This window comes from Hydra vulgaris, chromosome 01 (genome assembly GCF_038396675.1).
Source record: "Hydra vulgaris chromosome 01, alternate assembly HydraT2T_AEP".
NCBI classification, from domain to species: Eukaryota; Metazoa; Cnidaria; class Hydrozoa; order Anthoathecata; family Hydridae; genus Hydra; species Hydra vulgaris.
The window spans coordinates 65,337,501-65,360,000 of NC_088920.1; the positions used below are offsets into that span (position 1 = coordinate 65,337,501).

General features: G+C 27.3%; 1 protein-coding gene and 1 long non-coding RNA gene across 2 annotated transcripts in view; both read right to left on the bottom strand.

Moving 5' to 3' along the window:
• Positions 1-11,226, bottom strand: part of LOC100213604 (transmembrane protein 272) — a 21,408-nt gene extending 10,182 nt beyond the window's left edge. Inside the window, exons 1-4 of the mRNA XM_065788957.1 lie at positions 11,069-11,226; positions 6,922-6,952; positions 6,677-6,736; positions 5,679-5,738 (exon numbers count right to left, since the gene is read on the bottom strand). Of these exons, the coding sequence (XP_065645029.1) occupies positions 5,679-5,738; positions 6,677-6,736; positions 6,922-6,952; positions 11,069-11,080 (163 nt within the window). The 5' untranslated portion in view covers positions 11,081-11,226. The remainder of the gene's footprint in view (positions 1-5,678; positions 5,739-6,676; positions 6,737-6,921; positions 6,953-11,068) is intronic.
• Positions 11,227-21,099: 9,873 nt separating this feature from the next.
• The window catches only part of LOC136075530 (uncharacterized), a 3,781-nt gene continuing 2,380 nt past the window's right edge, over positions 21,100-22,500 (bottom strand). The window contains exon 2 of the long non-coding RNA XR_010635992.1: positions 21,100-21,340. This is a non-coding gene — a long non-coding RNA (uncharacterized LOC136075530). The remainder of the gene's footprint in view (positions 21,341-22,500) is intronic.

The following is a 22,500-nucleotide window of genomic DNA, read 5'->3' on the forward strand; positions in this document are numbered from 1 at the left end:
CATAAGTCCGATGGGTAATGTAAGGCTTTTAATTATGTCATGTCCATGTATCAATACTTTGTGAACTGATTGAGCCATGTAATACCATGGATAAAGGGACACATATAGTCTAAAAGTGTCAAAACAATAATCCTTGAACTTTAAGCAGTCTATTTCATATCCTGAAGAGAGCGTTACCAAGATAATGTAAAATCTGAATATAAGGTTTTGGTCAATACCCAGAACTTCAGCTGTTTGTTCATATGCTGCAAAAGCACGCCTTGAGGTATTGCCATCATTACTTGTTCCAGAACCACCACTTTTAGGGAAATCAACAACAAGTCCCATTTTGTTCATAAAATCAGTCTGAATCTTTTGTTTAGCTACAGATGGCTTTTCTTTGTGTTCTTTAGATCTTGCTTGCCACTTTCTTGTTTCTTTTTTATATGCAATGTGCAATAACATCTCAAAAAATCGAATCCATGCATGAAGACTGGAAAGACCATATTTGAACTCTCTGTTAGTATAATCTATATTAAGGATATCAAGACTATTCATATTTTTTGGAGAGACACCACACACTGAACAGCATTGGTATGAGTTATTTTTTTCAGATAATATTGTTTGAACCTTCCCATCAATCATTGTAAGTTCAATAATACAATTCACTTCAATAGAAGATCCGCAAACCTCTAATAAAATCATACCCAAGCTTTCTATCTCACTTTTAATGTACTGATCTTCTTCAATCACAGATTCCTTGGATTCCATTTTGTATGCAAATCTTATGGGTCTACAATAGGCTGTGGAGGACGACTTTTGATTTCTCCAAATAGGCACCTTTTCGTTGCTGTTGTTAAATCCAGTCAAATCCAATGGAACAAGACAAGTAATAAATAATGATTCTTCACGCTTTAAATCTCTGTTAATGTCGGGTTCTGATAAAACTTGTTTATAAATGCTTTGGCAAGTAGCACCATCAAAACCAGCCTTACGCGTTAGTGTCATTGTTTTTATTGCTTTGTCGTTCAATATCAAGTGCCTTAGCACAGGTTCCTGAACTGCACAGATTCTTTGCAAAGTATGAGTCATTAAATCTTTTAAAGGAACTGAAGCTGAATAGTCCTCCACTGTTATGTTTGCAGGATAACATTTCAATTTTGCATCTCTGACATCATTGTAAGCGGGGTAGATGTTATATTTTTTCTCCAAGGCTCCGCTTCTAATCAATTGATAGGAAGCTTTTGTCAGACTTGCATCAATTATTAAAGCCAGTGCTTCGTCTGCTGAATATTTAGTTGCTTTATCTGTATTTGATATATTTAAAACATTCTTGGCAGCAATAACAACAGATTCATCTCTAAATTTTTTATTAGCAGCAAAAAATAATTCATTGGATGAATGAGATTCAATTAAACAAGATACACGCCGTTTTTTAGTTTTATTAGAACTATTATCAAATGCAACTGGTTTTCGACCACGTCTACTTGCAGTTGGTTCATTGTCTTTTTTTCTGACAATTAAATATTCATTAAGCCAGTTCACAAACTTCTTTTCAAAATTTTTCACAGTATAGTTTGCAGATTTCCACTTTATTTTATACAAGTAAACAAATCGTTGAACAGCATGTCTAAAATCAACGTCTTTAAAATCAGCAAATTTTGGCTGAATAAATTTTAATATATCTTCAGTAATATTTTGTTTTGAAATACTAAGATTGTTTTTTTGGAGAAAATTATGAATGTCTAAGTTTAACAAAACCATATCTAAATAATTATTGTAACAAGTATTTTGTATTTAAAAGTAAAATGTTATAATATATATGCCGCCTGGACTACTAATACTTGTTAGTAATTAAGTTACTACAAGTGTTAGTAATTATAATTAAAAGTAATTAAATTACTGTCAGTGTTAGTAATTAAATTACTAACAACTACCGAAAATATGTTGTTGCTATGTTATGCAAAGTAAGGTATCCATAGTAACCAAAAAAAGTTAACCTCATAAGAATTCTGAATCTCATTTTAATACATACCCCCAATATTGTGTATTTAGCGCAAGTAAAATACTGTTAAAACAACGTTAATGTAAAAATGAGTTGTTGCTATGCAAAATTTAGTACCATAGCAACCAAGTTAAAACATACATAAAATCTGAACGGGGATTTAAGGGGACGAGCAATCAATTAAAACTCGATTGAAGCATCATATAGCTCAAATAAATATAAGACAACACATGGCAAATTGTGGTAATTATTAGTTATTGTGCGGCAAAAAATAAGTTTCTTAAGAAATTTTTTTTTTAAATCTGTGATTTTCAAAGTATAACTGAGATAACATGCTATGACAAATTTATTTCACACATTGGTTTTTCTTATCTCTAAATACTCTAGAATAACATGTACTAATTTTTTGTTTCAAAAACGTAGATGTAATTGAAATATAACACAACGTTGATGTCACCGTTAATTACTTATTTATAATTTTTTATTTTATTTTATCTCAATATTCAAATGCTTAGAGTCCTGGTAACTAAGGGATTTAATATAAATAAATTATCAATAGATTTCTCCTAATATATGTAGATACTAAAATTAAATAGGTTTTCAAGATTAGACAACTAAAATTTTTCCCATTTTGTCCACCTACTGGCCCACTGTGCGACGGTAACGTTGCGCCAGACACAGCTTAAAAAAAAAATGACCCTAGAAAAATAAATGCTTTACTCTTTATGCAAAAAAAGATTTAAAAAGTTTCAGGAAATAATAAATTAATACATAATATTTGAAATAAAAAAAATCTAAGTTAAAATTAATTAAAGGTTTAATTTTTAAGATTCGCTTTTTTTCTCATCCGTCCATAAATGAAAAGCAGTTGTCATTATTAAACTTAAACTTCAGTACCGAAGTTTAACGAATAGTTAATTTGTTGAACGATTAGTACTATTCGTTAAGCGAATAGTATTATTTATTAAAACTAAAAGTACTATTCAACTATTCATTTAACGCTTACTATTCGTTTAACGAATATTACTATTTGGTTAGCGAATAGTTCTATTTGTTAAACAAGTATTACTATTCGTTAAACAAAGTTTAACGAATAGTTAATAATTAATTGTCGCTAAACGAATATTACTATTTGTTAAACAAAGTTTAACGAATAAAAATATTCGTTTAACAAATAGTAATAACATTTTTTTTTTTAATAGTTATATACATATTTTTTTAATTGAAATAAACTTTTTTTCAATTATGCACCTACTTTAACTTGTCAACGAAAACTAATTCAGAACCAGAAAATTAGAGTTGTTTGACACAATTTTGCATTTCTGCTTTGAATTAATCTATCATGTAACTGTTATTATGTATAATTCTTAATATAATTTATGTATTATACATAAAGTATATAAAATATAATTTATGCATTGACTCATAAATTATGTTATACATAATCATGTATAACTATTTTTATTATATGTATGACTATTATTATAACTCATTATTACATATAATTGTGTTTAACAAAATACTAAAAAGTGATGCTAAAAAATTTAATAAATAAATAATAAAAATAACAGTGAAAAATAACAACTATAAGCAAGTGGTAGATGTCACTTTAATAAAAATATGATCAAAGTAGGGACACCAAAGAACACCATCGTTACGAATTTTACCTGTAAGTTTACACGTAAGTTCCTTTGTGTGAATATTACACCCTGCCTTTTTTTGTAATTTCCAATTTATTTTAGGTGCCCCCAAAAAGTCCTTACAGTTTTATTATGAAGCATCGCGGAAGACCAACTGAAAAGAACCTCACGCTCCCTTCCTTACTGATGTAATAGGCCGGGTGAATAAAAAAAAGCAATAAATTGGAGCAAAGTTGCTCAAGTTTTTATTCCCTTAAAGCTTCAAAAACGCTGAGTATAAGCAATTGCTTTTTTAAAATTACCCAGCCTATTAAAACTTGCGCAGAGGCGTTGAACCACGTTGGCGTTGAACCACGGATCTCTAGCTGACGTTGGCGTTGAACCACGGATCTCTAGCTTCTGAGGCAATCGCGTTAACCAATGCGCTACAACGCGGCAACGGCAGGAATAATTTTATGTTTACACTGTTCTTCTTTCAGTAAATATTGCTGTCTTTGAACATTTACTCAGTTGAATCTTACCTCCTGAAAAATTCACCAGTAGTATTTTCTTGTTGTTTACTTTGTTTATTTTGATGACTTTTTTCTCTTGATTCGCAAAAGCTTTAATAGTTACATGCCTCAAAATATACTTAGTATTTTAGCCCATCTTTTTTCTTTAGCTTTTTTTCGCTTTTCTTCAGTGATTTTTGAATTATATCTCCAAAACTCAGTTATTTATTTGAAACAAATGCCGCAGTTCTGATACTAATAGATGACATTATTCATACTGAGTCGTCTACTTTATGCTTTCTTGGATAAGTATTCGCCTCAGAAATCTCATAGAACCATATGCAATTTTAAAAAAAATATATAAAAAAGACATTTCAATGTTAACGTCTGTTAAGATTGCCTCTTCTTATCGTGCTTGCCACTTTCTTACTCCGGATTCCAATATCTCTACAAATCTCCCATTTGTTCATGTAAGGGATACTGTTTTTATATTTAAGCTGGTACTTCTCTTAACAAAAAATCTAAAAACTTATTTTAAACGTAATTAGATCTTTTCCTTCTGAAAAACCTATTGTTTCAAGGTTACATCTCTTTCTCAGTTATACAATTGCATGGTCGCTGCTCAAAGTAGCTATCGTCTCTAGTTCTATAAAAATAACTAAGTTTTGCTTAATTCTTCATTCAGCAATATTACATCCTTTTACTGTATCTGTATGCATCTAGTTTCTTTTCTTGTACATCAATGCTTTTAAAATTTCTCCCATCTTCATGTTTTCCTAATACTAAACGCCCAACTTAAATTGAGGTTGTTTGCAGCCTTGTTGGGAGTAAACTACTTTTTTAAATAAATAAATCTAATATATACTTCATCTCGTTTGATGAAATTTCACTGCGGCAAAGGAAAGCAGTATTATTGTAATTATTGTTAAAGATATATAAATAAACATCTTTAAAAATATTTGGTGTAAGAAAAAGCCAACTTTCAGACATTGAGCAAACTCCAAACTTTTATATATTTATGCTAATTTCAAATAAGGATGCTTTGCAAAAAACTAAAACAATCAAAATCTAGAAACAAAAGGTTTTAAAATCTTGGCAGAACTTTGTTTTTGTATTAAAGTAATGTAAAGCAATATCTGGTATATTCGATATATATCCGGCAGAATACAGAACTGTAAAATATCTGGTTTTTCTATTCAAATAAACCTCTACTACTATCTTAAAAAATTAAATTTTGGTCTCAAACACTTAACTTATGTCTCAAACAATTATCTCTGGTCTCGAATAATGAAATTTTATCTCAATTCAATTTAATTTCCTTTTCTCTCAAAAATTTTTTTTTGTATTTGAATTTCTGATACTGTTATTATCAATTTTTAAATTATCTGCAATTAAAAATATCTGTTTGTTGTAATTGTCTATTTATCAATAATTACTATTAAGTTGACTAAAAATAAATATCGTCACTAATTAAAAAAAAAAATAATTGTATCTATCACAATTAATTAATAAAAAAAAAAATTATACCTATCGTAATTAATTAATAAAAAAATAAAATCGTACCTATCGTAATTAAAGACACTGGAAGACCAAGTAAAAGAAGTGTGACAGTTAATCTTAAACCTGGAAAAAAAAGTCAAACTTTGTATTTCATGCTCGCAAAACTTTATCATTATTACTTTAATACAATGCAATTTAAATTTTTTTTTAAATCACGCTTGTAGTAATATAACTTATGTTAATGCTTGTATTATTATTGTTTTTATTAATATATTAATATTGTTTTTTATAACTATATTGATACTTTCATTATAGTTTTTATCGTTAATATTACGACAAATAAAATTTATTTTAATCTGCAATTCAAGTTTGACTTCATTTTGGGTCAATATTCTTATGGTCAATAAATTCCGGGTAACAATGTTGCACATAATAAAACATTAATTTTTAGCGTTTTTGTAATGTATATGTAGTTATAATTTATTTCACACACATTTCATTTAAGTTGTTTTTAAAAAAGTACAGTTAAGGCGTTTTTCAAAAAGTACATTTAATTAGTGTTTTTTAAAAAGTACATTTCATCTTAGAATTGATGAGCATTAAAATTATTTAAAAAAAATGACCGAAGTTAAAATGAAAATTCATTAAAACATTTTACGCAAACCATATATAATCCATTTATTTAACCATAAAATATGAAAATTTACAATGATATTTTATAAACTCACATAAATAAGGTTAGGTGTCACTCATATAGTTAAAAATTAGTTGATGGAGTGACACCAAAAAAAAAAAAAAGACAAAAAAAAAAAAAGCAATAATAATCATTGACCAAAAATATTAAAGTAGGTTAAAATTAAAACTATTAAAGTAAGTTACCCAAGATAAAAAATATCGTATAGTAAGTTAAAATAATTGTATTCAATGGCAAAAAATATTGTGGCAACCTGTATTTATTTGAAAACTGACGTATTTTTTTGACCAGTTTTTTTTTTTGCAAAAAATTAAAAAAAAAAAAAAAAAAAAAAAAAATTAAAAAGCAAACAACCAGAGACACTCACAAGAGAGATTAGTGGAAAACACACCATTTGAAGCCGTTGACTGCTTATCGGACAACAAACCTTGTAAAAGTAATGATACAAAGTAATAAAAAGTTAATATACATTGAATAAAAGCAAAATATATTTTTCCCTAATATTCTGTACAACACAACATATTTTTTGCTAGTCGTTCCTTTTATATTATGTTTTTGTTTTAGAGATTTTAAAAACGAGAAATATTTTTTAAAGGTTATAAAAGCGTTTACCTTTTCTCTCATTTTGGCTCTCCAACTCCCCCTAAAATTTTAAATTGACTTGATTAATCTGAAAATAGTATCGTTGTAGCAATTTAAAAAAAATCTATTAATCTATAATCTGCTAACTATTCTGCTGAATATTGAACATGTGTAACAAAGTTTTCTTTGAGCTATATTTAACTACTAGCTGGAGTTACCCGGCGTTGCCCGGGCCAATATTTAAACTGGCTTACCTGATATCTGTACACAAAAATGGGCCCGAAAATGGGCCCAAAAAATGGTCCCCCCTGACCCCAGGGTCAGGGGGGCCCATTTTTGGGCCCCCTGAGTCCGGCGGTTTGGATTTCTATAGAGAACAAACAAACAAACACACACACATTGCCCTTTATATATATTAAGATGATAATAAACATCGTTTAGGTTTTGAACTCCTTCGTAATTAAAAATCATTTTTATAAACATTTTATATTACCCTTTTAAAGGAACATCATAAAAGCTACTTTGACTCTATTTCGTAATATCTTCTGTATTCTTCTGTTTTTTATTAATATTACAGGGTGTTTTCGTCAATTGATTACATATAAAATATGCGATCCCCTATGCTAATGTGTTACTTGCATTATTTAAAACGAATTAGACACCTTAATACTAATCCTAATATCTCTAACTTGTAAAAAAGTCCTACTCATGATATTGTGTTATAACAGTTTCACAAGTTGTACTTATGTAATTATCTTTTGCTTGTTGTCTTTGTCTGTGTAATAATTAATTAAGTGCTGTTTTACAGTTATATTTGTCAACTTTAGGAGTCCTTCTCTCTATTATGTTTCAAATTGATAATTTCCATCTACATATTTAATTGATTGTGTTACTACTACCATTTAAAAGTTCGCGACGAATTCCAGCAAATGAGAGGTTTATAAGCTTTGCATAGTCATAAGTTTTGAACACTCAAATATTATTTGATGAAATTTGAAATGGATCGTTGCATATATATTTAGTTTAAATTAGTAATGACAAAACTTCAGTAAAAATTTTCTCTTATATTTAAGGTTGATCAAAGGTAGGGGGGGGGGCATATTTTTCAGAGTTTTTATAGTTCAGTTGTTCAACTTGTAACCATCATGAAACATGAAATTTAGAACGGAAAAGTTTCAAGACTTGTTGAGCTTGGATTTTCAATCGTAGGAACATTGGCTGAGGTTGAAAGAATATTTTTAAAAATAAATCAAATTTAGAAGTGATCAAAAAAGCAATTTTTTAGTTGATACTTCAAATTTAACTGCTCATAACAACTCATCCATCATTCAGCATAATTCAATCGTCATTCAACATAATTCAAAATAATTCAACATAATTCAACATAATTCATCCGTCATTCAATATAATTCAACCGTCATTCAACATATTTTTCTAAAACTACAGACATATAAAACTACAGACAAGAATTGTCTGCAGTTTTATATCATGAAAAATTCAAAGCTTTTAGAAAACGTCAATTTAACTAAAAAATATCATAGTCAGTTTGTGTAAATAAATAACTCACATTAAATAATAAAATTAATAAATATTTTTATAATATATGTTTTTTAATGACTTTGATATTTTATATAATAAAATGCAGGGCCGGATTAACATATTCTCTAAGCACTTAACCAAGTATGGTGCTCAAACATAGCTAACCAATAGCAGGTAAGTGCAAGTTGCTGTGCAACATTAATATTTATAAAAATATTATATACACATGCTATAATCTATACCTCACACTGTCACACATCATGTAACTATCATGATGTAAGTTGTAAACAACATGTATGAGTGTGACGTAAACAGTTACGAAGCAACTACACTACTAGTAACTGTTATAATTTTTATAGATCAGACATTTCGTTTCCAAGACTTTGTAAGTGGAAAATCGTTGATTACATTGTCAAAGTCAACTGAAGTAAGCATATCTGCATCCCTGGCATTTATATCTTTATTCCAATTGCGAGAAGGTGTTATACAAGAAAATTTTAAAAAAATAGCCAATCCTTTCTTTTTTGATTAATCAGTTTGGATTTTAATTGAATTATTAAGGCATTGTGGACAATGTCTAATTAAAAAAATAATTGATTTTAAAATACCTGTGTCAATAAATATAAAACATAAAGGTAATTCATTTGAATTATTTATTTATATATTACTATTAATACTGCATTGTGTTACTTTTTTTGAAGATATTGACGTCAAGATTTTAGATTTTGTGTTAGTAAAATTAGTGATTTCCAATTGAGAAGTCAAACTATTTGCATTGCATACTGATGATACTGGAGAAAATTGATTTCCTCTAAAATATATATTTTTAAATACCCTGCTACCACCTGATTTCTTTCTTAGATTTAAACCATATTTTCTTTTTTCTATAATAAAAAGTGCACCAATGAACCAGGCTAGCAAATAAAGTAAAACAACAGGATTATATTTTTTCTATAATATGGTAACCGTACTAAGGGGGTAACCATTACCATGGAGGTAATAGACCCCCCCTGGGAGACGCTTTTTTCGGAAATATTCTTTTGCAAATTGACTGTTATACGGAATTGAACTATTAGACTGACGAATAAAATTGTCTATTATACGTAATTATACGTATATGAACTTGATTATTACATTAAAATACAAAAAATTAAAAGAGAAAGTTTTTTATTAATGAAAATATGCGTACTTTTTTTCTTTTAAGACCTTTTCAGCCCCCTCCTTGGCGAGTGACAAAACCCGCCCCTAATAAATGCAGAATAGTTTCTCTCATACAAAATAATTTTTTTTAGTAAACTTAATAAACTAAATGTTTTCAAATTAAATCTTTATTGTATTCTTATGTTTATGTTTATACTTGATAAAAATTGGCAAATTACTACTTATTATTAAAATTTTTTAATCAGCCACTAAATACTTAATCACAAACCGAGGCTCTAAACTATGAAACACACTGTTAACGATCTTAAAATGCTTTCTTTGTTTGATCAATTTAAAACTCTTTCTAAACGACAATGAATTAATTTTTTTAAAGACGTTTTAATTAGAATGCTTATTTCTGAGAATACAAAAAAAAAAATAATTGTATATTATTGAAGTTTTATGTTATATACATTCTAATAATTTATTCGCTCTTAGTTATAAATATTTGTTTTCTTAGTTATAAATATTTGTTTACACATAACATAGTTTACGTATATGTATGTGAGCGTGAACTCACTTTTTATATTAATATTATTTTTAATATTATTATTATTATTTTCAATCTAATAGCAAAGCGAGGAAAAATTTTATCTTGGGCTTTTTTAATCGAGTGTTTGTAGAGGATTGGATCGAATATTTGTTGTTCTTTTTTATACTTTTCACTAAACCTTTTTTTTTTTTTTTGGCGTAATCCACTTTTGTTTATGTTTTTACTTAATCAGCTGCTTAAAAATTTCACTTTGACTTAATGTTTTCTTTGGTAGTAATAGTTTTACGTTAGATCTAAAAAATGCCTAAAAAATCATCTTTTCTGTAATACAAATAATTGTTTGGTTAGTCCATTAGTTGACTAAATTTTATATTAATTTTCTCCATTTCATCAACTATTTAGTTCAATTTCTCAGCATTTTCCATCATTTTGTGACAATGCAATAGCTTCATCAACAATTCTATCTCCTGTTAGCAATCTTCAAACAACTTATGCTTATTTTTTTTTTCTATTTGACATATTCTCATTGAATATTAGTTTTTCTTCCTCAAACAGTTTTTTTTGTGGAATTGGAGTAGCGTGTAACTATTTGTCCGTATTTTTTTTGCTCTTTTCATATAAAGGTTAATGAAAATAATTATATAGAAGTTCTCTGATGAATAAAATATATATAAATGGAAGTGCATGAATAAGGGATTTACTAAGTAAATTTAAAAAAGGTTGGAAATGAAAATGAAAATTTATTTGTTGTGTAAATAAAATAAGTTGTTTTTAATATTAGCTTTTTTAATCATTATTTTTTCCTTTTTTAACGTTTTTTTCAAACAGCTTGTAATTAATCAAGTTTTTAACATTCGTATCTACAAATAATTTTATTGACATCTTTAACTTGTGAGCTTCATCAAAATTTATATTTAGCACTACATATAACTTTAAAAACTTTACCTGATCCGCCATTTATATTAGTTTTATAAAAAGCAGTTTTTTTTTAATATTTGACTATTTTCGTTTATGTTCGACTGCTTGCTTAAAGTCTTGCGTTGTTGAAATCGTTGTTTAACTTTTATAAATAATAATCGTTGTACTTAAAAAACCAACGGATAAAGGGATTTATTTAAATATTGTTCATCCAATCAAATATCATTTCATGTAATTAGACAAAGTTAACGTACCAGATTAACCACCAGTCGAATACAGTTATAATGTTCAATTGTCCTTTTTGACACAAAAACATTTTTGGGAATCAAATCTGGTATTTAGAATAATCTTACACAAAAAAGTGCAATCTTAGTCGAAACCTTAGACGAAATGATGTAATCTTAGTTGCTTTTTTTATTTTTCAAGCTATTATTGGTTTGGTTAGCATTGGTTAATTTAAAAGGTTGAAGCCTAATAATTCAATAATATCAAAATAGTTTTAATATTAATGAATAAATCAACTTTATTGATCATCAACAAATTCTTAAAGAAGAAAACATCTTTATATTATATTTGAAAAGATTGATCAGTAATGCAAAATTATTATCGAGTAAAACAAATAATATTTCCTTTTTTGGATTTTTAAAAATAATGCTTCTCTATTTTTGAGCAGAGAGTTTGGGATTTGTATATTTAGCTGTCTAGGTTAACCAGTTATTTGCGTTAACCTGATAAGTTTATTAAATATCTAGAAAGGTGCACCCTGCAATAGAATCTTCATGTCGCAAGTAAAATACAAGTAAGAATAAAAATGTCATTGTTTCACAAAAATGCCAAAGTTGCCTTAAAATATGCCAACTTTCAGACAATTGGAAAAATAAAACGGTAAAATAATTGTACTTAATTTTTAGAAAGAAAAATATTCTTTTTCAGTACTTATTTTAAACTCTGCTTACAATAAAATCTAACCTCTTGAAGGCAAAACTTAAAAGTCGCTCAGTCATACTTAAGCGCGGTCTTATATGTTTTTATTATTATTTTTTATTCTGATTCACTCCTAGCAATGCTGCAAGCAACCGCTATTTGGTTGGGAATGACAAGAAAAAAAAAAAAGAATAGATTTATAGAACAAGGATCTAGTTGACAGAAGACTTGAAAAGTTGTAGGTTGTATGAATCAAGAAAACATGAAGATTGAAGAGACTTCCAAAGGGTTAAAGTGCACGTAAAAAAACTAAACGAATAAAAGATTTTAGAGCGTGCAGTGACGGATAGAGTAAAAGTATGACACTTTACTGAATGAAAATTCAATTGAGAGTGAATTTAGTTGATGGAACCAAGGGCAATAGCTCCTTTGAGCTGATACCATGAAAATATTTGTTGAAAAAAAGGCAGCTTTACGACAATGGGAAAGAGGCTCAAGCTTGGATGATAGACTGGGTCCAACTACGTTTACAACGCGTTTTTGGATCTTGTCTAGAAGAGAAAGGGAATAATTAAAAGTACCTGCCCAAATATGACAACAGTATTCTGCTCAAAGACGAATAAGAGACTTGTAGAGGAAGAGAATGGAATCAGAAGTAAGAAAATGGCGAGCGCAATAAAAAGAAGCAATCTCAGCAGATGATAACTTAGAAATCAATTGTATATATGGTTTTGATGAAAGGTCAATAGTTAACAATAATCCAAAAAGATTTAAAGAAGAAGACTCAGTCCCATGAAGGAAAAATATTAGACCTATCCTTGTTAACGACACTGTTAAAGATTTTTCAAAAGTCTCTAGAGCCTAACTTCTGAGATAAGAAACTGGGTTTAGCGAACTGAGAACATTGAAGCTGAGACAATACAAAAATCAAGGAGTGAAAGTAAATGATTAAAGTTCTCTTGAAAACGAGTCACAAATTTAACTATCTGAGTTAGAGATTGAGAAATGCTGAAGTTATGGGCTTTAGTTCTGGCAGGGTTAGTGGCGTTTGAACAAAGCCATTCAGTGTGATGAGCATTAAAGTAACCAATAACAACGGCAGAGGTAAAGAGAAAGGGCATCGTCAATTTGATTAGAAATTACATCTAAAAGACTGCAGTCTTGAGAAGAAGGAGAACGATAAAGAGCACTGTGAAATAAGCCCAGCATGTGATTATTGGAGTCTTTGTATTAGAGTCATTGTTAGAATGGTAATTTAGTTGCATAATTAACTTTAATACAAAAAAATTGTGTATAAAATATTTCTGTCGTCGTAAGCTATCTTATTCTATTATTTCTACTATTAAGCAAATACAACAGCACAAGTACAATAGTTTTTCTAAAAGAACAAAATGCTTCTAAAACAAAGTCAAGTTGTTAAGATTTTTACATAATATGACTACCTGAAAATGACTAAACGTGTAGGTTTCCGAGCAGGCAGAGAAGTCCGTGGGACGTCTATACGATGTTTTATAGACGTCACAGGTCCGTAAGATGTCCTCAAAACGTCCAGCTGACGTTTTGTGCCTGCTGGGTTGCATGTATTAGTATTTTAAAGTGGTTCTCCTAAAATATTAACAACTTTTTATAACTACAAAAACACAACCAAAAAAAACAACTAAAACGAATAGTTAATGGGATATCCTTTATTTTATGGGATCCTGAAATTTCTTTATGGCAGAGACTCGATAGGTCTACAATCAGCTTTTTCTTGTGTTGAGATTAAACAAGAATAAATTGTTATACTTGATTCCACCTCGATTCATATATATAGATACATAACACATCATTGTTTTTTAAGTAATTGTATATTCAAGAAAATTCAACTTCATGTCATATAATTTAAATCGAGTTAAAATCAAGTAATAGAGCTGACTACTTATTTCTTCAATTTGATTTGATTTAAACCGTACTTTAATCAGCATGCGTAAAGTTATCTTTATTAAAGACTTTTCCTGCGGCATTTTTGAATTCGAAAAAGTTCAACTAGATTGAAGCTATGGATGCTCATGTTATATTACCATACGTATAATAGGTTTGTATGAAAGAGAAATAAAGCTACCTTAAACTTTCTAGGGATAACATAAAACTAGCTTTGTAAAGCATACAAAAGTTTTTATTTTGGTATCGAAAAGGCGTATGCATGCATTCCACCAGATATTCTCTCAATAAGTATACCTAAAAATTTAGTTGCTTTGGTTCTAATAATAATTTAATTTTAAGAGTTAATATGATTGCTGCTTTTTTTTATCTTTTTATCTTTTTTTATCTCTTTATTTGCTGCTTTGTTTGATTAATCGGAATGGAATAAAACGTAGTTGATTTTTTCAAAAAGCAAAACCATTAACAAATAACAATAAAATTTTTTGATAAATAACAAGTTAGCTTCTTTCTTAAAGCTTTTAATTTGGATTTCGCTTGTAATACATTCCAATTTAGATCATAATAATATTTTAATAATTTTATTTGTAAAACGGAATCAAAAAAGTATATATATTTATATACGCTGTGTACACACACACACACACACACACACACACACACACACACACACACACACACACACACACACACACACACACACACACCTACACAGAGCCGTTAATGAGAAACCATTAAACAGCAGCATATCGTGTGAAGAAATATATTTCTCTAAGTCGCTTATTTTATGATTATATGCGAATATATTATTGTTTGTATTTAGATTACATTCTTCAAGGTTATTTATTTATAAATTATAAATCGTTTTTTATTTTCGGCAATTTACAGTTTATCTTGATAATAATTTTTTAACAGATATAAAAGATTATTTCGGGTTTAACATAAAAAAGAATAAAAGAAGGCAAGATATAAAAGAAGGCAACAAAAGTTAGCTAAATAAGTTAGGTTTATACATCATAGTTTAATGATTGTAAAATTTATACTTTTTCACTTCACATTAGACATTTATACTCTACACAGTTATACAAAATAGTTTAATGATAGTTAAGTGTATATTTTTTTCACTACACATACTTTATAGTTTTTCGATCATTAAAATAAAAAATTATATGAAACAACAACAAAAATCTGTATTATTATTATACTTTCTTTTTTATAACGGGTGATGCGGAAAATATTGGACAAAATAAAAACGTCAATAACTTATTTATAAATACAAAAACAAACTACTGTTATGTTTTTTTTTAAATAAAGCACTTATCTCTTAATAAAAATATATTATTTTTTATATGAAATTACACCACCATCTGCAATTGATCTCAATTTTGCTCTGACGCCTTTCATATGCGACTGTAAAAAGTTTAAATCAATTTCTTGTAGTTTTAGTTTAATGCGATCAATCAAAACTTGCTCTGTTGAAGCTTGCCAATCTCCCTCGTAAACCTTCTGTGCCAAATGTCCCCAAAAATTTTCAATTGGTCGTGCTTGAGGCACATTTGAGGGATTGGATTCTTTATCAACGTAATAGACATATTGGTCCATCCAATTTAGAGTATCTTTAGAATAATGAGAACTTGCTAAATCTGGCCAAAATAAATAGTTAAAGTCTCCATGACACTTGTGAATAAATGGAAGAAGTCGTTTTTCTAAACACTCATTAATATAGATTGATGAATTGTTCGCTACAGCCTTGGAAGTGCGAAACAATGGCTCGAACATACCACGGTCAGATATGGCTATCCACATTAATCATTTTTTTGGAAATTTTTCTTTTCCTATAAAACGAACACTTTCTGGGCATGTCTTTTTGTTGTTTGTGTAGTATCCAGAATTTCCAGGCATGTTGTCCCCTGCAAAACAAAAGTATTTTTCGTCATCGATGACTAGAAGCGATTTTGTGTTACAGAGTTGGTAAACTAGTTTCCTGCTTCTTTTCTTTGCCTTTATTTGTTGTTCTATAGTGTATTTTGGAGTCTTTTCACGTTTTCTATATTTAATATTCATTTTTTTTAACTGACGACCAATTGTGGATTGATTTACACCGAATTTAATACCTATTTTTCTCTGACTGACCCCTTTTCGATTGTTGACAAGTCTCGTTAATTCGGCTTTCTTTTCTCTAGTCCAGGATGTCGGACGACCAGGGTGCTTTCTATAAGAAAACGATTGAACAGTTTCAAGTCTTTTTAGGTTATCATATATTGTACTTCGGGCAAATCTTTCCTTTTCAAAATGATTTACAATTTTTTTTTTTTAATATTAGGTTTATTTACAAAAAATATTTTTAGTCGCTTTTGAAAAGATTCTCATTCAGCTGCATTTAACCTCATTTTAAATAATTGTGTTTCAAATAATAAAGTTTATATTTTATAGAACGTTTATGCCTACGCATAAAACCACAAAAACTAATTATAATGCTCAAATAATGAAATTAGGATTTGTCCGATAACTCCCAGCAAACATGTCAACGTTGATTCAACGTTGAAAACCGATCGCGTAAGATGTTGCGGAAACGTTGACAAAGTAATTGATTTTGCAAAGATATGTAACGTTGTTTCATAGACGTCGATTAAATGTTATTGCGTAACGTTGAAAAAACGTTATTCCATGACGCTACAAAAGCGTCGCAACTAAACGTTAAAAAAGCTTTATATAAAAAGCGTTGTATAAAGGTCGCAACTTAACGTTGAAAAAACGTTACTTAAAAAGCGTTGCATAAACGCTGTTAAAGCAGTCTATTTTGCAAGGATTTGTAACGTTGTTAGTGAAACGTCGATTTAACGTGACTCAAAGACGTCGAGTAAAGGTTGAAATATAACGTTGAATCAACGCTTAAATGCGCTGTATAAAATATCGCAAAATATTAATAAACGTAATTATACGTGGCTATAATATATTATAATATATTGAATTATATAATATATTGAATTGGCAAATAAAACTAAATTGTAATTTGAACTTTGCCCTAACAATATTTCCAAAATCAATTTTTAATACAAACAGTAACATACAATGATAAATATAAAAAAGCTTAAAATATACAATTTATAGATATATATATAAAAATAAAAAAATTTTCTTTATAATTTATGTATGTGAGTGTTTGCATATATATTTATGCAATATATAAAAATACAATCGTATCGATAGGCCAGGATATCATTGAGATACAGAATCTAAATCAAAAAACAAAACTTGTACCATTAGTAGTCTGAAAGCAAATGTAAAAAAAAATGTTATTAAATTAGCATAATTATTATTAAATTTAAAAAGTAAAAATAAATTTTTTTTCGAAATTTCGGTTATTCGAAACAATTTTTGCTCCCCTTGACGATAAAAAAACACATTTAATGAAAAAAAAAAAAAAAAAAAAAGGACTATATTTTCAATGAATTGTAAAATATTTATTATTTTACAACGATAAAACTGAAGTAGCACCAAATTCCAAGGGTAATTTTTTTTTTTACTTTCTACTTTTATTAAAATTTGAAAGAAACTTAAAGTAGGTCATTTTAAAGGGCATATTCAGTTATTCGAGTTTGGGTTATTCGAAATAAATTCTTATACCCCTTGGAGGTTCGAATAACAGGGAGTTTACTGTATATATATATATATATATATATATATATATATATATATATATATATATATATATATATATATATATATATATATATATATATACAGTCACAGGCAAAATTAAGTAACATTAATGATAAAATCGAAACTCAAACAATAAAAACAAAATTATTAATGTCAGAATCTATATAACTGCAAAAGTTATATTTTTTTTTTTTTAAATTTCATTCCAGAGAGAAAAAAAAAACATTTATAACTCTTTTTAACTCAATGCAAAAGTAACTCTATTAAATAAACTTTGCTAACTTACAGTTTTTCTGTCTAAAATAAATGTGACAAAAGTAAGAAACATCTACATTTTTATTATTAAATATAATGCTTTGTCAATAAATATTTACTTAAAAGTATTAACATCAAAAATATTTTGTTAAAGTTATTAAGAATAAGCATTTTAAACTATATTTTTTGGAATTTATTTTTAGAAAAAGTTAAAATAATAATAATGGTTTATCATCAAAGTTATTCATTTGACATCAGATCTTGAGTCACTTTTGATCAAAAAAAGGGCCTAACCTACAAGCAATGTGATGAAAAATATCAAATATCAGTAAGTGGTGTTAGGAAGACGTGTATAAAGTATGAAACAACTGGTTCTGCTGAAAATCAGAAAAGACTTGGTCGCCCCATTAATACTTCAACAATAACCGATATCCTAAGTGCACTTATAAAAAAAAAAAATTCAACAATAACCTAAAGGCAGATTGTTGAAAATCTTAAATTAAATGTTTCCTATCGAACTGTACAGAGAAGACTTAATTTAAGTGGTTTAATAATTTAGGTGGTTTAAATAAACCTTCCCCAGAAAAGTAAACCCCTCATTAGTCATATAAACAAAAAAAAACTTTTAGCATTTGCAAAACTGCATATTAACAAGTGTGAGGCATTTTGGAACTTAGTGTTATGGACTGATAAGAATAAATGTCAAATACTTGGCTTAAAAAACGACAAAGAGTTTTCCGCAGACCTTGTGATGCACTCTTAGATAGAAATCTTACAAAAGCAGTCTAGCATGGAGGTGGTTCGCCTATGGCTCAGGGATGTTTTGATTCAAATAGCGTGGGACAACTGGTGAATGTTGAATGTATAATGACAGGGAAGTTGTATGTTGATTGGCTTTCAAAAAATTTATGTCAATCTGTTTAAGAATTGATCGCAAATTTTTTTTCAACATGACAACGACCCTAAACACATATGCTAAGCAGCACAACAGTTCCTAAAAAAAAAGTAAAGCTAACATCCTTAAATGGCCGCCACAAAGTCAAGACCTTACCCCTGTTGAAAATATATATGGGCAATTTTGAAATCTAAAATAATTGTAAGATAGCTCATTTCATTTAACTTATTAGAGTTACTTTTACAATGATTTAAAAAAAATTATAAATATTTTTTTTCTTGTTTACAATCAAATTTTAAAAAAACATAAAATTTTTGCAGTTATGTAGATTCCAACGTAAATAATTTTGTTTTTATTGTTCGAGTTCTGAATTTATCAACAATCTTAATGCGATACATGTATGTGTGTATGTATATATATATATATATATATATATATATATATATATATATATATATATATATATATATATATATATATATATATATATATATATATATATATATATATATGTATATATATATATATATATATATATATATATGTATATATATATATATATATATATATATATATATATATGTATATATATATATATATATATATATATATATATATATATATATATATATATATATGTATATAAAATGTATATATTTCTTATATATATATATATATATATATATTCATAATTATATGCATTAATACATAATATTAAAATAAATAAAAATATATATCAAAGGTATATGATAAATAATAAATGTTAGAATTAAATATACCATACCAACTCTAAAATTAGGACTAGAAATATTAACATTTTATATACATATATAAAATGTATATATTTCTTTTATATATATTCATAAATTTACCCATATATACATGCATAAATACATGTTATTAAAATAAATAAAAATATATGATAAAGAATAAATGTTAGAATTAAATATACAACACCAACTCTATAATTAGGACCTAATACTTTTCCTATTAAAATTAGAAGTTTTTCAAAAAAATGGAAATAAAGTTTTTTTATCCAAACGTGTTTTTATATCAAAAAAACTTAATAATGCATACTTTTATTGTTGGTCGAAGATTTTATACTGAAGTATTTGCTTGATACTTAGGGTAAGATATTTAAAGTTTTTCAAATAAATAAAAAAATTAGTCTGTTAACAGACTAAATTTAGTCTGACTTATTTTGTTTTATTAATTTTGATATTAATTAAAACATTTGAATCTTATCAAAATTAAGTGCTATTTCTAACTTAGAAATAACATATTTAATACAACTTTGCAATTTATTAAAACGGTCATTTTAAAATAAATAAATCATCAACAAAAATAACCTGAATAAACCGAATATACCCTGAGGATTATGTATATTATATACAATTTCATGCAAAATCTAAAAGTTTTAAATTAGCCGCAATAAATCGAAGTTATAAAACATAACTTTATTAAAATATTTTTTTTATACCATCTGCATGCATTCTATTAAGTTTTCATTGCCTTTTCTTTACGGCAAATTATTTTTGTAATGGCTAGTTAATGAGACAATAATTTTTAATGTCACTTCCTCAACGTGGTCAAAACAACATTTAATTAACATTGGCAAAATCACACTTTTTCAACGTTTTTTAACATCCATATTTTCAACGTTGGTATATGTAACGTTGAATAAGCGTTGTTTCATAAATAGCTTAAATACGTTGAATAAGCAGCTAATGTATAACGTTGATAAACCTTCAACTTTGCGACGTTTTTACAGCGATTATTTGCGTACTTTTATTCAACGTTGAATAAACGCGACTTTTTGAGAAGATAATATAAGTTGATATTTTTACGTTGATTGATACGTTTGTTCAACGTTGAAAATGTGACGTTTAAAAAGCGGTTTATTTTTAACGTTGATGAAGCCATAGTCTATACCCAGCAAACATGACAACGTTGAATCAACGTTGAAAACCGGTCGCAAAAGATGTTGCGGAAACGTTGACAAAGTAATCGATTTTGCAAAGATATGTAACGTTGTTTAATAGACGTTGATTAAACGTTATTGCGTAACGTTGAAAAAACGTTACTAAATGACGTTACAAAAGCGTTGCAACTAAACGTTGAAAAAGCGTTACATAAAAAGCGTTGAATAAACGTCGCAACTAAGCGTTGAGAAAACGTTACCTAAAAAGCGTTGCATAAACGCTGTTAAAGCAGTCTATTTTGCAAGGAATTGTAACGTTGTTAGTAAAACGTCAATTTAACGTGACTCAAAGACGTCGAGTGGAGGTTGAAATAAAACGTTGAATCAACGCTTAAATGCGCTGTATAAAATATCGCAAAATATTATTAAACGTAATTAAACGTGGCTATAATATATATTGAATTGGCAAATAAAACTAAATTGTAAGTTGAACTCTGCCGTGGCAATATTTCCAAAATCAATTTTTAATACAAACAGTAATATACAATGATAAATATAAAAAAGCTTAACATATACAATTTATAGATATATATATAAAAATATAAATATTTTCTTTAAAATTTATGTGTGTGAGTGTTTGCATATATATTTATGCAATATATAAAAATACAATTAACAGGATATCGTATCGATAGGCCAGGATATCATTGAGATACAGAATCTAAATCAAAAAACAAAACTTGTACCATTAGTAGTCTGAAAGCAAATGTAAAAAAAAAATGTTATTAAATTAGTATAATCATTATTAAATTTAAAAAGTAAAAATATATATATATATATATATATATATATATATATATATATATATATATATATATATATATATATATATATATATGTATATATATATATATATGTATGTATATATATATATATATATATATATACATATATATATATATATATGTTCGGTATAAATTTGACATATTTATAATTGATTATATTTTTTTTGTAGATTAGAGGTATTAATACACAATACAGGTCATTTAAAAGTTTGAACCCTTCTTCATTCATATACAAGATCTCAGAAAGGATGGATGACTGGAACCCACCTGAATCATGGAAGAGAATAACTTGCATCATGATGATTTGTGCCGGCCATCAAAATAAGGATATTATGACTGCTGCCCAATGCTCCCTGAACACAGTAAAAACAATCAGGTATGAACTAGAGACTTGCAATGGTGACTATGAGGATGTAGTAATAAGAAAGATCCCTAGCAGACAATCTGATTGCATTCATACAGCAGAATTCCTCGCAAGTCTGCAGGAACAGGTGTTGAAGAACCCTGGCATTGGAATTCGGGCTTTGTCACGTGAAATGAATGTTGCATCCTCTACTATGAAGCTTGCACTCAATGAAGACCTTCGCTACTACTCATACAAGCATCCATATATATATACAAAATTATATAATTTTGTATATATATATATATACAAAATTATATAATTTTGTATATATATATATATATACAAAATTATATAATTTTGTATATATATATATATATACAAAATTATATAATTTTGTATATATATATATATATATACAAAATTATATAATTTTATATATATATATATATATATATATATATATAATATATATATATATATAAATATATATATATATATATATATATATATATATATATATATATATATATATATATATATATATATATATTATATATATATATATATATATATATATATATATATACAGTATTATTTATGTCAGAATCTATACAACTGCAAAAGTTTTAAGTTTTTTTTTTAACTTGATTCCAGAGAGAAAAAAAAAACATTTATAACTCTTTTTAACTC